At 42.0% G+C, this 17,332-nt stretch overlaps 1 protein-coding gene across 3 annotated transcripts in view; it reads left to right on the forward strand.

Annotated features, from left to right (window-relative positions):
* Positions 1 to 17,332, forward strand: part of RFX4 (regulatory factor X4) — a 125,206-nt gene that overhangs the window by 81,096 nt on the left and 26,778 nt on the right. For all 3 annotated transcript variants that reach the window (XM_089671195.1, XM_089671197.1, XM_089671196.1), the window contains exons 10-15: positions 2,969 to 3,027; positions 6,211 to 6,355; positions 8,158 to 8,252; positions 9,835 to 9,952; positions 12,765 to 12,884; positions 15,186 to 15,341. In XM_089671195.1, the coding sequence (XP_089527321.1) occupies positions 2,969 to 3,027; positions 6,211 to 6,355; positions 8,158 to 8,252; positions 9,835 to 9,952; positions 12,765 to 12,884; positions 15,186 to 15,341 (693 nt within the window). The remainder of the gene's footprint in view (positions 1 to 2,968; positions 3,028 to 6,210; positions 6,356 to 8,157; positions 8,253 to 9,834; positions 9,953 to 12,764; positions 12,885 to 15,185; positions 15,342 to 17,332) is intronic.

The raw sequence follows: 17,332 nt of genomic DNA on the forward strand, positions 1-17,332 counted from the left end.
ATGATATAGAAGTAGGATATAAGTACACCAAACAGACTTCTAACTTTAGCACAATTTTGGTGTTTCTGTGACTTGCTGAAGTTGCTCTCTAATTAAACTATTTTTGAATAGCTTTTCTTAATGTAGAAAGGTGTAGTGTACTTAATTATGTCTTTTTCTAGCCTGCGATAATCCATGTTTTTCTATGCTAAAAAGGCTTTTATTTTATGCACAAGTACAAAAGCAGCAGATTATTATTAAAATGCAGCAAGGGACGTTATCAAATGACTCTGGCCCAGCAGGCTAGCTACTCTCTATCATACTCCAACCGCTAGCACACCGCAGAGAGCCAAGACCATCACCTGCAAACTAATCCTTTCTCATTTCAAAGCATTCACGCACTCTCCATTGAGAAAAGCTGTTCACCGTCATCCTGTAATTAAGAAAAAGGATTAGCCGGGGATCAAGAGCGTGAGCTTGGACGGTGTCACTTCTGGGTTAATGTGCATTATACATGTGTATTATTTAACATGATTTAATGGTGCAGAATGTTAATGGTGGAAAGACAAAAGAAAAAGAATTAAAGCAAATGCAAAATGATTTCTTTAAGCATTTTAAATATTATTAATATTATTAATATAGGATACAGAAAATAAAAATATTGCTTTTTAGACTAGGAGATTTTGTTGTCATTATCCATTTTTATCTTGTTTGCTTGGACTAGGGAGGAAGCTAATGTATAGTACAGTGACAGAAAACCAAAAAACTCGACGTCAATACCCATCTATTTCACTCCATTATGCTGAAAAAGGCACAGATTGCACAGCACAAAGTGGATGTACCTCATGAATCATGGGGGGCAGAGTTGTCTACCCTGGTTTAGATTTGCACAGCTGTTATATACTAAGGAACTAGAGTTGTCAGTTTGAATGCCCATCACAGCACTACCTGCACAGAAGTTGTATGTTCTCCCTGTGTGGGTTTCCTCTGGGTACTCCGGTTTCCTCTCACACTCCAAAGACATGCTGGTAGGTTAATTGGCTTCTGTCTAAATTGGCCCTAGTATGTGTATGTATGAATGTGAGTTAGGGACCTTAGATTGTAAGCTTCTTGAGAGCGGGGCTGATGTGAACGTGCAATATACATATGTAAAGCGAAGGCGTAAATCGACGGTGCTATATGTGTACCTGAAATAAATAAATAATAAGGAACAGTGGCTATATTTTTGTAGACAGAAGATTGCTGATGACCAATTGCTGTTTAAAGCGGAGCTCTATCCAAAAGGGGAAGTTCCACTTTAAGCTTTTGTCCCCCGCTCCCCATTAAGGATTGGCACCTTTGGGGAGCGGGTACCCGAATTTGACAGGTACCCACTCCCATTTCCGCTGCGATCGCCTAGGTGATCGGAAGCGAAAGTTGTCCTCTCTCCCCGTAGTCTTCTGGGACACGTGACAGGTCCCAGAAGACTAAGGGGCTATTCACAAAGCGTAGTGCTACTCGCGTATGTGCAGTGGGCACCCGGCTGTGAAGCCGCAAGCTGTCACAGCCAGGTGCTCACACTGAAGGTGCCGGCACCAGGGAGAGTAGATGGCCATTGAAACCAGCCATGGTGAGGACACCGCTGGACAAAGGGGCAGGTAAGTGTCTGTATTTTAAAAGTCAGCAGCTACAATTTTTGTAGCTGCTGACTTTTATTTTTTTTTTTCAGGTGGAACTCCGCTTTAAGTTGTTAGTCCTTGTGGAGAGTTCAGTACTGGGTCTAATGCAGATTCTTGAAGTCACTGTGGTTACTCCAAGTTTTTTCTTTTGTGGAGCCCTGATGAAGAGGAAGCGGCATTGCCCTGAAACGTGTTGGATGTTTTTATATGACTTTTTACCAACAATTAAAGGTATCTTGTACTCTTTCAATTGGTTTTGGTCAGGCACTCCTTTCTGTTTTTCTATGGTTTGAACTAATGTTGGGTGACTATTTGTATGTCCACTACATGACCCCTGTGGAGTTATGGCAGCTGGAAAACCAATAAAGTACTGATCGTGGGAATTACATTTTTTGGAAACCGAGAGTTTGCACCTATTCACATCATGTGGTGATATAAAAATGCAATGTTCTGTGATCCTCTGACACATTATTTTGTTTTGTCAACTGGAGTTTTGGTTATGCAGTACTGCTGAAAATGGATGTCATAATTTACTCTATGATTGGGAAAATGCAAGGCAAGGGGAACGAAAAACGTGAGCCCGTATTTCATGTGTTGTAGCACCTCTATCTTATAAGCTTAGATAATACCTGAGTGTACTGATAAAATGGTGTAATGCAACATTTACCCCTGGTTCATACCAATGCGTTTTTTTTGTGCTTTTTGCAGAAATCCATTTAACATGGTTTCCTATGTGACATGTTCACATCTATGCTTTTTTGAGCTGCTGCGTTTTTGGAAAGGGTCAGGGATTTTGTAAACACAAAAAGCATCATTTTTGCTACAATAGAGTTTAATGGAGAAGCTGCTGAAACGCATGTAGTGCGTTTGCGTTTTGCATTTTTTTTTCTGCCCAGCAACAAAAAATTTCCATTTTAACAAAAAAAAACTGAAAAAAATGCAAAATGTGGCAAAAACGCAAAGCACAATGCAAAAACCACCATAAAAAGGATCAAAAGCAAAAAGCATAGGTGTGAACCAAGCCTTATGCAGGCCATAGACGGATCGTTTATCGGCCGAATTTTCATCCGAACGAAAAATCGGCCGATATTCATACCGTTAGTAGGGCAATGCCTTCGGCCGTTTTTTTGCGGATCTTCTCGTTTCTTTTTATCGGTCATGCTGGAAAATCCACGAAAAACGGACGTTTTTCGTAAGCATTGGTGGCAGCAATTCGATGGCAATTCGGCCAATAAACGGCCCGTCTATGGCCAGCCTTAGTTTTATCATAAAAAGCCTACAATGTTGTTTTAATTCTTTTATTTTTTTTTTCATTTTTATCATCTTCATAGTGTCCAAAAGGTTCTCACAAATCCTTCGACGACAGACATCTTTAAACCACCTGTGTCAGGTGAATATGCTGCATAAACATTTTTCTGTGTCTCTTTCTCACTCTGAATATGTTGGTGTGCCAATGCACTAGGATAACACACTTGTGCTGCAGTACGCTGTTACACATGGTAAAGCATTACAGGATAAGTTCACCTTCTAACAAAAAATAATAAAGATACTGACAAGGAAGGCTCAATTAACTTTATTGAGAACTACAAGCCGACAGCCGCAAAGACTTCTGGAACTTGTAGTTTTCTCATTCACAGAATACTGTGAATGAGTGACGCGGCGAGCAGAGCGTTTTTTTTTTAATTGTGACAGCTAGCACAGAGAAGCAGATCCCCTGCTAGCTGTCACAACTGGGTTTGGGGGTCTATTTGTTTGTAACATGTTACCCCCCGAATATGGGTGTAACATGTAACATTACGAAAGGTGAACTTATCCTTTAAGCTGGCCATACATTATACATTTTTCCTATTCAATTTCCTTTAGATTTACTTTTAGCTGTGTAGTACAAGGCCCTGCCTGATTCCATACAAATTGAAAGTGTTTAGGTTTGAACATATATAACCATATTTTATGGTTTTGGTAAATCTAAAGAAAAATTGTATAATGAAAGTTGTATAATGTATGGCCTGTCATAATGTGAATTGGTAGAGTAAAGCAATGTGTCTATGTTGCAGCATAAGGCAACATACCGTAAAACACACTGATGCGCACTGCTGTGCATTCCTGAAAAAAATAGTCAGGTCTGGTTTAGCTGCACTCGAGTGCATCGGTGGCCCATTCAAAATGGCCACGTAGCGTGTTTTAAGATCTGTGCCTTAACACACCTGACAAATGTGAACCCTGTCTTAGTGATTAATTATTGGTGATTATAGTTCTGCACCTCGCATAAAAACACTCAGCGGCTACTTTATTAGGTACGCCTTGCTTGGACCCCCTTTTGCCTTCAGAACTGCCTTAATTCTTCATGGCATAGATTCAACAAGGTGTTGGAAACATTCCTCAGAGATTTTGGTCCAGATTGACATGAGTTACTGTTGCCTTTCTATCATCTCGAACCAGTCTGCCCATTCCCTTTGGCCTCTGACATCAACAAAGCATTTTCATCCATACAACTGCTGTTCACTGGATATTTTCTCTTTTTCGGACCATTCTGAAAACCCTAGAGATGGTTGTGTGCAAAAATCCTAGTAGGTCAGCAGTTTTTTTAATACTCAGACCAGCCTATCTGGCACCAACATCCATGCCACATTCAAAGTATCTCAAATCCACTTTCTTCCCCATTCTAATGCTCGGTTTGAACTTCAGCAAGTTGTCTTCACCACATCTAGATGCCTAAATGCATTGAGTTGCTGCCATGTGATTGGCCAAGCAATTGAACAGGTGTACCTAATAAAGTGGCAGGTGAATGTAGTCTGCTTGGTTACTATGGACATAACAGGCAATATTTGTACAAGAGGCTGATAATTTATATATATATGGCTTCTCATCATGTACAGCCATGGCCAAAAGTTTTGAGAATGACACAAATAATAATTTTCACAAAGTCTGCTGCCTCAGTTTTTAAAATGGCAATTTGGATATACTCCAGAATGTTATGAAGAGTGATCAGATGCATTGCAATTAATAGCAAAGTCCCTCTTTGCCACAAAAAATGAACTTAATCCCCAAAAAACATTTCCACTTAATTTCAGCCCTGCCATAAAAGGACCATCTGACGTCATGTCAGTGATTCTCTCATTGACACAGGTGTCAGTGTTGACTAGGAGAAGGCTGGAGATCACTCTAACTTGCTGATTGAGTTAGAATAACAGACTAGAAGCTTTAAAAGGAGGGTGGTGCTTGAAATCATTGTTCTTTCTCTGTTAACCATGGTTACCTGCAAGGAAACACATGCAGTCATCATTGCTTTGCACAAAAAGGGATTCACAGGCAAGGATATTGCTGCTACCAAGATTGCACCTAAATCAACAATTTATTGGATTATCAACAACTTCAAGAAGAGAGGCTCAATTGTTGTGAAGAAGGCTTCAGGGCAACCAAGAAAGTCCAGCAAACTCCAGGACCCTCTCCTAAAGTTGATTCAGCTGTGGGATCGGAGCACCACCAGTGCAGAGTTTGCTCAGGAATGGCAGCAGGCAGGTGTGAGTACATCTGCATGCATAGTGAGGTGAAGACTTTTGGAAGATGGGCCTGGTGTCAACAAGGGCAGCAAAGATGCTACTTCTCTCCAGGAAAAACATCAGGGACAGACTGATATTCTGCAAAAGGTACAGGGATTGGACTGCTGAGGACAGGGGTAAAGTCATATTCTCTGATGAATCCCCTTTCTGATTGTTTGGGGCATCCAGAAAAAACCTTGTCCATAGAAGAAAAGGTGAGAGCTACCATCAGTCCTGTGTTATGCCAACAGTAAAGCATCCTGAGACCATTCATGTGTAGGATTACTTCTCAGCCAAGGGAATGGGCTCACTCAAAATTTTGCCTTAGAACACAGTCATGAATAAAGATTGGTACAATAACATCCTCCGAGAGCAACTTCTCCCAACCATCAAAGAACATTTTGGTGATGAACAATACCTTTTCCAGCATGATGGAGCACCTTGCCATAAGGCAAAAGTGATAACTAAGTGGCTTGGGGAACAAAACATCCACATTTTTGGTCCATAGCCAGGAAACTCCCCAGACCTTAATCCATTGAAAACTTGTGATCAATCCTCAAGAGGCGGGTGAACAAAAAAAAAATCCCACAAATCCTGACAAACTCCAAGCATTGATTATGCAAGAATGGGCTACCATCAGTCAGGATGTGGCCCAGAAGTTGATTGACAGCATGCCAGGGCGAATTGCAGAGGTCTTCAAAAAGAAGGGTGAACACTGCAAATATTGACTATTTGCATAAACGTAATGTAATTGTCAATAAAAGTCTTTGACGCTTATGAAATGCTTCTAATTATACTGCAGGATGCCATACCATAGTAACATTTGACAAAAAGATCTAAAGACACTGAAGCAGCAGGCTTTGTGAAAATTAATATTTGTGTCAATCTCAAAACTTTTGGCCATGGCTGTATGTACTCAGAATTTTTATGTAAATGCATCAGCCTGTGTTGTTGTTTAAACAATATTTGCACTGCATGAGCCCTGAATAATGATCCCTGTCTGTTCTCACTGCTGATTTACATGTGGATTGCAGGCATCACGGACAGTGATACACAGCGCAGATATTACATTTCAGATGCTGGAAGACTGGAGGAATGTGGACCTTAATAGCATTACCAAACAGAGTCTGTATACTATAGAAGATTCCAGGGACGAGCACAGGAAGCTCATTGTCCAGTGTAAGATTTGAGGATGTTAGCATGTTGTTATCACAACTTAAAGCCTAATCATGATAGTGGCAGCTGTTTTATAAATGAAACTATTTATATAAATGTTAAGAACCTATTGTTGCCAACAGCCCAGGTGAATTTACGAGGCATTTGTGACTAAACCCTCAATGTATCCTAAGCACAACTTTTTCCATGCAGTTTTTGCAATAACTGATCCCACTTCTGCATGAAGTTCCACATACATGTCCACAGATTACAGAACTGATCTTTTATGGTCTATTGGCAAGTATAGGTACTGGTGATGCCAATGGGGTAGTGCATTGAGATAAGGACTTTGTGGAGATGTAAACGTTCCCTTATATCAGTGGTGCTGAACCTGTGGTCCCCTGAGGTCATAGCCCTCTGATGTGGCCCTCAACCTCAAACTAGGGAAGCACACTTCTAATATACCCTGTGGGTTTGGTGCGATTTCTGAAAATGCACAAAAACTCCAGAGATTTAACATCCACAAGATATAATAGAAGTCTATGGCAAAGCACAGCTAACCAGCCGGAAAGCCGCAGGTGCACTGCACTGCACTTGCAGTGTGGGTAACCTGCAGTGCATTGGAATGAAAGCAGCCCTAGGGGCTCAGGACCGTAAGGACTTGTTTAGACATGTTTTTCTACCACAACTCCTCAACCACAGCATCAGGGGTCGCAATGGGGACCTCGCCCCATTCTCCAGGGGGCCTATGCAGCCTCCCTGTCACATTCTGTTTTACACTTGAAGAGGAGGGGTGGCGGGGGTGGCATATATAGTAGCAGATCCCCTCCATTTTCCTCCTGCAACCACTGAAAGACGGCTTCTCCTCTTCTTTCTCCTGCCAGCATTCAGAGGCTGAAGGAGGAAAATGTTTATTATGCTATTCAAATAAAACATTCAATATTCTGAACAATTTAATTTCACTGTGACCCATGACCGGTTACCAAATTACTTAAGTGGCCCTCGCTCTTCAAAAGGTTGAGCACCCCTGCCATATATAGTCACACTGCTCAAACTGAGGACTGCTGTCTGGGGATATTCAAATTTCAGATCACAAAACCTGTCACCTTTGCTGCTTTGCTTTTTAAAGGTGGCGGCCTAATATAGTGAGTTACTGAACTGAAAAAATATGCAGGACAAGTGGCCCAACACTTTTTTTGTCTGGGACCTGCATCTTCAAAGGCAGAAATAGCACATTCCTTCATCTGCATTTCAGCAATTTCCTCTGAAAATTGACTGTCCTGGAGATGAGACCCCTACATCCAAGTTACCATTCTCAGTGAGGCTGCTTGAACCAGAGATTTTGGCTTGCAAAACTTTGCCTCCATTCTAGTATTAAACAGCAGAAAGTTCACCAATTTAAAACAACACCTTTTATTGGCTGTTAATGATACAAGCTTACAAAATGTGTTAGATATAAAAATACCCGATGAAGCGAGCCTAACGTCTCAAAAGCTTGAATCTTTGAATATCACCCAGCTGAGGATATCACGTACATTTTTAACTTACTGCTTTCATCAATGCCTAACACAGTACAAACTCTTGCTATTCTAAATATTTTCAACCTGGCTACATGTAGAAATATTGTATGGAACATCCAATAAAAGATATCTGTTGCCCAAAGCATTCAATCAACTGGCAATTTTAAATCTGGATTCTGATTGGTGGCTTCAGGCAAATTAACATCAATCTTTCCTCCATTTTTGTGGAAAGCTGCACTTAGGTAACAACAATGTCTGTGGTTTGGTGGATATGTTATGGTTTTTAACAATTTCGTGTTTCTGCAGTATACCAGGAATTTGATCATTTATTAGAAGAGCAATCTCCAATAGAAGCTTACATTGATTGGCTGGATTCCATGGTAGACCGGTGTGTTGTGAGAGTAAGTTTCCATAAATCCTGTATAATAATAATATGTTGTTATGGGAATAAATTATGTTGCTCCTTCTACTTCTTCTTTTCCTTCTCTCTTCCTTTTATTATTATTATCACTATCGTCCAATTTTATGTGCATTAGACATTGAGTACACATGTCTTATTCAAAAGCTAAACACAACCACAGGAAATCATCCATCTGCAGTGCATATAACAGCTTAGGCAGGGGATGACTGGAAACCTTTAGCCAAGGGAGTAAACACAGACAACAAGTCCTTTCATGGTAGGGAGATATTTCTGTGGGCTAAATGAAATGTACCATGCAAAGCATGCAATAGTGCTGCATCGATTGGAATGGATTATTGTGACACACCTTTTCACATCTTCCAGCATCAGTTGACATTTTGGGTTACGGTCACATGATATCTCAGAGTTTTTTTGAAGAAGAATGTTCCTTTCTCTTAAGATGCAGGAGGGCTGCTGAGTCATGACTTGTAGAATTTATCTTCCTGTGCTGTGTCATTCACTTGTTTAGAGGTTTTTTTGTCTCCCCAATGTATAGGTCTTGCATTCCTCACTACACTGTATTGCATATACCAAGTTAAGTTGATTGTATTTGTGTGTGGGACCTTCTGGATGCTTAAGCTTCTCAGTATATTGCTGGCATGAAAGACACAGGGATGCAATGTTTGGTAAAGATTCTTCCTAGATTTTTCTGACACTCCAGCTACATATGGGATGACTATATTACTCAGTATGTTCTGCTTCACCCCTAGTTTATTTTTGTAGACCTTGTGGATGTTTTAATGACAGTCCATGTTGGGCAGCTACAAACTTTCAAAGTACTACTGATAGACTCTGGATTTGTAGTTAGCAGCTTGATGTTTCCGAGTTCTAATAACCCCCATTTTGTGTACACCAGTGGATTGAGGGAGTTAAAATGCAGATACTGGTCTGTCAGTGAAGGTTTCCTGTAGACCTTAAAGTCACCCCCTTCCTTGACAGGGATAATTTGTTATAGTGTGCCTCTTTCCATGTAAATCTGTTTTTTCATCCTCTGAGTTTATGAGCTTAAGTGTCTGTATGATCTTCTAATCTTGACCCATGTATCATCACATACCTGAACCAATGACTTTGTTTTCTGCCTCTCAAAAAATGTAAGGTTCTCTTCTCCACCTCCTCTGTGTAAAGGTTAGCTACAACAGATACAGGTATTCCCATAATTTACACCTTTAGCCATGTAAATTGAGTAATTAGCACCTATGAAGACTTCTTGACACTTCTTGACACCAAGTATAGGATTACATAACTAGAACAAAGTGGATTCACAGATTTCACACCTCTCTTCATGTTCTTGGACAAACAACAGTCACACATTGCATGCTGATTGTATTGAGTTGCCTGTGCTACCTGTATGGATATAAATACTGTGGTACCTTTCTGACATTCATTGAAAAAGTGGTTTAGCTACATCTTCAACATTACAGAACAAGTCTAGCTCAATGCGATTAATTGTAATTAGCTATTCCATAATCTGGTTATATGAGAATCTTTACAGATATGCTAATTTACTGTTCTTACCTTTGTAGGTAGCGTCCAAAAAAACGGGGTCACTGAAGAGAGTGGCACAGCAGTTCCTTTTAATTTGGTCTTGCTTTGGTACAAGAGTCATTCGGGATATGACATTGCACAGTGCTCCTAGTTTTGGTATGATCCCAGCTACTGCAGTATGCTTCTTGGTATTTTCTTAACTTCTCTACAGGTCTTTCTATACTAATAGTGATAGATATTTTGCATATTAATAAAAAGTAGTTTTATTAAAATGTCTTAATTGCTATAGAGAGGAAACTGTAGGATTGATTTTCAAAATTAGGCAAACTAGAAGAAAAGTGTTTGTTTTCCTGTAATAACCAATCACACTTCTGATTGGTAGCTATTTGCAAGAGATCCAACATTATTTAGACTGAGAATTACTGTTTGTGAGCAGGTTGCCTGAACTTCACAGATTGGCATGGCATGCCAACAAAAAACTATTGCAACCATCATCTTGGTCTTCAGATACATGTGGAGTATGTATCACAAAGTCTTTACACTACTTCATTTATTAGAAAGGGGATAACTGGCTATCAATATGTTAGAACAATTTCTTTCTGTCAAAAAGATTGCTTTTGACAATCAGAAATACTTGATACTTGTTACCACCCTTCTTGACCGTACTGCAGCAAGAAATGCCTAAATTGGTGGCAGGGCCAGTGCTAGACTATTTTGCACCCTAGGCAAAACCAGCTACTTGTGCCCCCCCCCCCCCCAAAAAAAAAAAATGGAAACATTTTTTTAAAACAGTAGAAAATATTAATTCAACAAAACATGAAACTGCTAAATTTCTTTTAATTTGCAAAAATAAGTGCCATAAGATGCCACCAGCACCAATATTAAAGACAGAATCAGCGTCACAGATGGACTGTATCTATGGCTGGCAGTGGCAAGGTGACAGTTGCAGTGAGTGGAGGATGATGGATCCTCAGGCAATGGGGGGAGATAAAATGCTGTGACAGCATGCAGCTGAACTGAGCAATACTACACAGTGACAGATCTGACACAGCACACCACCACCAACACTAACACAGATCAGCAGGCCCAGCAGGCGCTAGAAGAGCAGGTTGTAGGATCATGATGATGTCATCTCTCACTAACACATAGCACATGTGATGGATATCCGGCCAGCCGGGTCACACTCACACAGACATGAGACATCAGAGTCAGACATTACCTTCCTCTGCAGTGGAGTTCCACCTCCATTGATGAATGGGAAGAGAAGGACTGGAACTCCACAGTAATCAACAGCTGCAATTCAGGTTGCAGTAAGAGACTGGGTCTGAGAGAAACACTGGAAGGAGTGGTAGCTCTGCTGCTACAATGGCCCCAGACAACCGGCATCTTTCTCTGTCCTTTCTTTCTCCCCTCTGCTGCCCCTCCCCTCAGCTGAAGGATAATTCATAACGTGGCAGCATCCCACACAGAGAGACTGCCCGTCTGTGCCAGGCGCCCCTGGTTGTCAGTGCAGCCTAGGCAGCCACCTAGTTTGCCTAGTGGAAACAGCGTCCTTGATTGGTGGTGATATTGCCTTGTTAAATCTTCCTAACCAGCAGCATATGCATGTGTTCCATTAGCTACCCTACTTCTTTAGGAGTGAACAGAAATACTTTGTAGTGGATATAGAGAGTGTATGACTCCATTCCTTTCTGCCCATATGAAAGATTGTCTGCTCAAGCACCTAGCTGTGTTACATGTGGATGAGGAGGGAGTCCTGGGGTTGCCATCAAAGTGAACCTCTTGCTTTGCCCAGTATGAGAAGAAACAGGTTAATTTTAAAGGATCATTCTACCCAAAATAATTCACATGCTAACACTAATTTGCACTGTATTTGTTTTAAACTAGTAAATGGATAAATAATTACAATGTCTACAGATGAATAGCAAAACCATTCTGACAGCGTAGTGTAAAAATTCCAAATAGTACATTGAAATAAGGTTGACCATAATCTTGTCTAAGTGATTACATTAATTTGAGAGGGTATTGGTGTCCACCACAGAAAGGTGGGGAAAGAGTGTCATTTACTCATCAACCTTCCCACTTACACAAATTTAAAAAAGGAGGAGGGAAAAAAAGCCGGAGGGGACCAAAACAAAAAAAAAAACGACTAATGGAAGAACCAAGACAACAAAATAGTTTTCAGAGATATTTTTCCCATAGGATAACAATTCACAGGAAACTCAGACGATTTCTAAATAAGGCAATATGTCCCACAATTTTGTAGAGAGAGATTCCATCTTCCAAGTATACTTGATTTGGTTGATCTGGGAGGGCCAATGGCTTCAAATATTCCACTTCTCTCTCTCTATCACTGCTTTCCCAGCTTTTCCAGGGTAGTAAGAGTGTCTGTTGAGTTTTTCATTTATTTTACATTACACAGAATGCAATGGCAAGATTGAAGGAATCAGTGTATAGCAGGGGTCTCCAAATTTTCTAGGCAAAGGGCCAGTTTAATGTCCTTCAGACTTTAGGAAAGCCAGACAGTGACCTTTGAGAGTAGAAAAGATCCCACTGTCAGTGGAGCAAAAACAATGCCCCATCTTTGGTGTCAGTGGGAGGAATTGTGCCACATCATTGGTATCAGTGAGAGGAATTGTGCCCCATCAGCAGTGTCATTGGGATGAATTGTGCCCCATCATTGGTGTCAGTGGGGGGAATGATGCCCCATTGTTGGTATCAGTGGATGAAATAGTGCCGAAGGGCCTGATAAAAGCAAGAAAAAGGCCGCATCTGGCCTTTAGACCGCAGTTTGGAGACCACTGGCGTAGTGGAACAAGTGAGCTAGTTTTCAGACTGTAATCCCCAGAAATACAAAAAGCCATAAGATGATTCCACACAAAATAACAATACCGGGTAGACTTAAAGTAGTGTGATAATTGTCTGATTTGAAGAAGATATTAATTTATTTTTTCCTGTCCTATAACAGGGTCATTCCACCTCATACACCTAATGTTTGATGACTATGTCCTCTATTTATTGGAGTCTTTACACTGCCAAGAGAGAGCCAATGAACTTATGAGGGCCATGAAGGGAGAATCTCACAGTGGTAAGTATGGTTCTGGTTATTCTAAGGACATAAATACTGTACATGTGCGTGATTGCTTTTATAAAGCAGTGCTGACAATACATGAATGCATCTATCTTCCAAGTAATAAGGACAATCTTCTTTTTTCATGCAACCATGGGCAAGTCCTACAGATTCCATCCTGTTGAGGGTCTCATCTGCTTCCTTTAAGCAACCTCTCTAATGCAGATACATTATTTATTGATTTAAAGTGAATCTAAACTCAAAAATTTAACATTTTCTGTCTAATAGAGAACATTAGGAAATTGAAATAGTGCCTAGTTAGTACCCTGAAAAATCTAATTTGTGTTTTAAATTGCTCCAAAAAAATGGAAGAAAACTTCCTCTGCTTAGGCACTTATTTCTTGAGCCTCCATGTTGTATATCCGTGGTGTGAGATTATCCAAAGCTCCCTGTCTCTGACTCAGATTTGAAGTAAAATTTCATGATATCACTACTGTGATGCTCACTGTTCTGCTTGCTGGAGAGGAAGCTGTACCTGAGGACCTCACCTAGTGCTAGGATCTCAATGCTTCAATTCATTGTGTGGCTTTGTACTTGCTCCACCTCTCCTGCTCCTTGGTTAATCATTACTCCACCTGTTAACAGATCACTAGTGATTAGGTGGGCAGCTTTGACACAGAAGCATAATTAGAACCTTCAGGGCCCCAGTGCAAGAAACCATGAAGGCCCCCCCCAAAGCCCTTTCCTCAGGGCCTGAGGCCCTTTCCACTGATTCAAAGGCTCTTTACCCCTTTGCTCCTGGCCTTTTATTACGGTCCCCCAGCGGGACACTTTCATATGTTCTGCAGTGGACCCCCTTAATGCTGTTTTGAGGCCCACAAATCGTGGCGGAATGCCAGGGCTTGGTTACAGGTGTGACTTTTGCAATGTTATTTGTGCTAAACACATAGAGAGAGGAGGTTGTGGGGACAGCCCTCAATCTCCATCTCTGCAGTCACAGTGGCACAGAATGAATGGACAAGAATAGCTCTGTACAGAGCTTCATGTTCATTCACAAACTGAAGTAAACACATTTTTTTACTATTATTATTATACAGAATTTATATAGCTCCAGTTTACGCAGCACCTTACAATATAAAGGCAGACAATACAATTACCACAGCAGCTGGTTAAGGGGAGGGGATCGATGAAGCCGCCAGAGCTGCGGGGCAGAAAGGGGGGCCAGGAGAGTACACAGGGGCCCAGGGGCAGCAGGACCTGGATAGGAGGGGAAACGGGGGCGGCATATAGAGGAACTAATCCCCTCCATTTTCCTCCTCCAGCTGCTGAATGCCTGTGGAAGGGAGAGGAGGAGAAGCAGGCTTTCAGCAGGTGCAGGAGAAAAATGGAGAGGATTAGTTCCTCTATATTCTGCTCCCACCGCCCCTCCTATCCAGGTGTACAGGGATAGCCACACAGGTCCCCTGAAGCATGGGGCTGGGTCACAATTGCAACCCCTTTGAGCCCCATAACTATGTCCCTGCTCTGAAATGGTGGAGTAAAATCCCGCCTCTACTAAGTTGGCCTCTTCCACAAAGAGACACAATATATATATATATATTCTATTGTTTAAAGGCAAAGTAGTGACAAAATAGGGCTTTGTTTCTCCTTGGAAAATTCATGTGGTTGAAAGCAGTAGCTGTATTTTCTTTGTTTTAGGTAGCAAAACATTTTAATATGGCAAATGGTTGACTACACTGTCTATTACATTCACTCAGTGGCTTACCTATATTTAACAAACCACAGAGCCTGTGTATTTATAGTCTAAAACTGGCCATAAACTCTTAGGTTCCACCATTCATGCTATACAGCAGGAATGGACAAATCTTCCACTGCTCCAATTGTATTCTGTCAACTGGTGCCACCGACTGCGAGAATACCTAAAAACAGTTGCATCTAACTGGATATTGGGCAGAAGAGTGGAGACAGAGCCACCCACAGAGAGAATTTCAGCCCTTTCATCAGGAACAGGCAAACATTTTCAAAGTAAATAGCCAGGTGTAGGTTTTAAAAGGATGAGGCGGGTGAACCTGTATCCACCTAAAACTAATTATCCATTTTTTTGTTGGTTGCAGAAGAGTTTATTTACTCACCAGCTGGACCCATTGAGCAGATCAGTCAAACACAAACTTTGGGTCTTCCCCCACTTCCCACTGTTGGCAGGATTATCCAGTCTCTGTTGCCATTGAAAGTAGGGGTAATGCTGGAATGCATGATGACTCAGAATGTATTATATCTTTATTAGAGAAAACTATTTTACACTTTTAATCTTTTTCCCAGAAGACACAGATGAAATGATACTGTCAGAGCCTGCAATCTCTACACCCTCTCCGGTCCCATTCTCACCGGCTGCATCTTCAACTTTAGCTGAAATCCCATCCGCAACTTCCCCCGGGAACCATTCTCCAGACAGTGGAGTCGCATTAGTGACGACAGGTATGCCAACATCTAAACTATCTCTATGTGTTTATGGTATCTACTTGGCCTTTTTTGTATATTGTCTTAGCATAATTTGTAAACATAAGTACAAGTAAACCTCATAAAAAAACTACTAGCAACAATGATATATGTAAAAGGTCTCATATCTGCACAATAAAATAAAATATTTCCAAATCTTTGCTTGCAGCTGGTTTAGTCTATAGGATGCTTAAAGCGTCTGTCGCTTTAAAAAAAAATAATAAGATAACTATTGTTTAGTGTAGGCAGTTAGAGGTGCCAAAATAAACCTGCAGCAGCTCTTAATCCTCTCTAATATGACCAAATTCTGGACTATTCTGAACAGGCAAAACTCTGCAACGTCCTGGTAGTGGTGGAGTAGGTCCACCCAAAGGCATAGCATCAGGGGTCACAATTATGACCCCCGCTCATTATTATTATTATTATTATTATACAGTATTTGTAAAGCGCCAATAGTTCTTCAGCGCTGTACATTACAAAGGGGGACAGAACATGTGACAGAACAATAACCATACAATGCAAAACATGAGGGGATCGAGGGCCCTGCTCTTTTGAGCTTACAATCTAGGAGGGAGGGGATGGTGGCACAGGAGGAGAAAGCTGTGGGGGATGGAGTGGTAGGAAGAGTGGAGGAGGTCGGCAAGTTAGCAGGGAGTGGGGTAGGCTTCCCTGAAGAGATAGGTTTTCAGGGTGCGCCTAAAGGAGAGGAGAGTAGGTGATAATCTGATGGGTTGGGGCAGGGAGTTCCAGAGGATGGGTGACACCCTGGAGAAGTCCTGGAGGCGGGCATGAGAGGAGGAGACCAGGGAACTAGAGAGAAGGAGGTCTTGTGAGGAGCGGAGTGTGTGTGCTGGGTGGTACTTGGATATTAGGTCGGTGATGTAGTTCGGGGCAGTATGGTGGACGGCTTTGTACGTCAGTGTTAGGATTTTGAATTTGATCCGTTGCGCAATCGGAAGCCAGTGGAGGGATTAGCAGAGGGGGGTGGCAGAACCGGAGCGGTTGGAAAGGTGAATGAGTCTGGCAGCCGTATTCAGGATCGACTGAAGCGGGGATAGCCAGCGGCGAGGCAGGCCAGTAAGGAGGGAGTTGCAGTAATTGAGTCGTGATATGATGAGGGAGTGGATGAGCTGTTTAGTGGTTTCTGGGGTTAGGAACGTGCGTATTTTGGCGATGTTGCGGAGGTGCTCAAGGGGGGCCCGTGCTGTCTCCCTGTCACTATGATGGTCAAAGCCAAATCCACAGCAAAGCGAAAGCTCTAAGCTTTTGGCTCCATTCAAGTCCTGAGAGTAGTGAAGGAAGGACTGCTTGAGGCCAGCCCTGCTGGACGGAAAAGTGTCATTGCTGATAACCAGGCAAGGATGGACACTTAGCTGTCACTGGGCTGAGCAAGGGAAGAGAAGGAAAGCACTGATCAGGAGCTGGTACTGATGTCATTGGGGAGGTAAAAAGATACCGGTCGGATCTGTGCAGAGAACAGACACACACCGCCCCCATCCCACAACTGCTGCTGACACTCAAACAAAAATTCTCACAAAATCCTGTGACACCTCCTGAGGGGCCCCTGAGGGACTGTGGGCATCAAAGGCTGCAGGATTTACCATGACAGTTTGAGCAGGATGAGCAGAGGGGGAGCTGGATGGGGAATCTGTCATTGTCAACATAGAGGGGGAGGTTAATGTAACATTACCAGGATGGTGGGGGGAATCAATAATTCCCTGGAGGGTCATGTGTCGTTACTAGGAGGGCACCTGAAGGTGGGGGTCATCTGTCATTACCTGGAGGGGGAGGGGGGCCATCTGTCATTACCTGGTGGGGGAGGGGTCATCTGTCATTATCTGGTGGGGGAAGGGGGGAACATCTGTCATTACCTGGTGGAGGGGGAAGGGTCATCTGTCATTACCTGGTGGGGGACATGTGTCATTACCAGGAGTGGAAGTAATCTGTCTTTACTGGAGGAGGGGGTCATC

The sequence above is a fragment of the Staurois parvus genome, unplaced genomic scaffold (genome assembly GCF_062004578.1).
Source record: "Staurois parvus isolate SC_StPar_1 unplaced genomic scaffold, SC_StPar_1.0 ptg000101l, whole genome shotgun sequence".
NCBI classification, from domain to species: Eukaryota; Metazoa; Chordata; class Amphibia; order Anura; family Ranidae; genus Staurois; species Staurois parvus.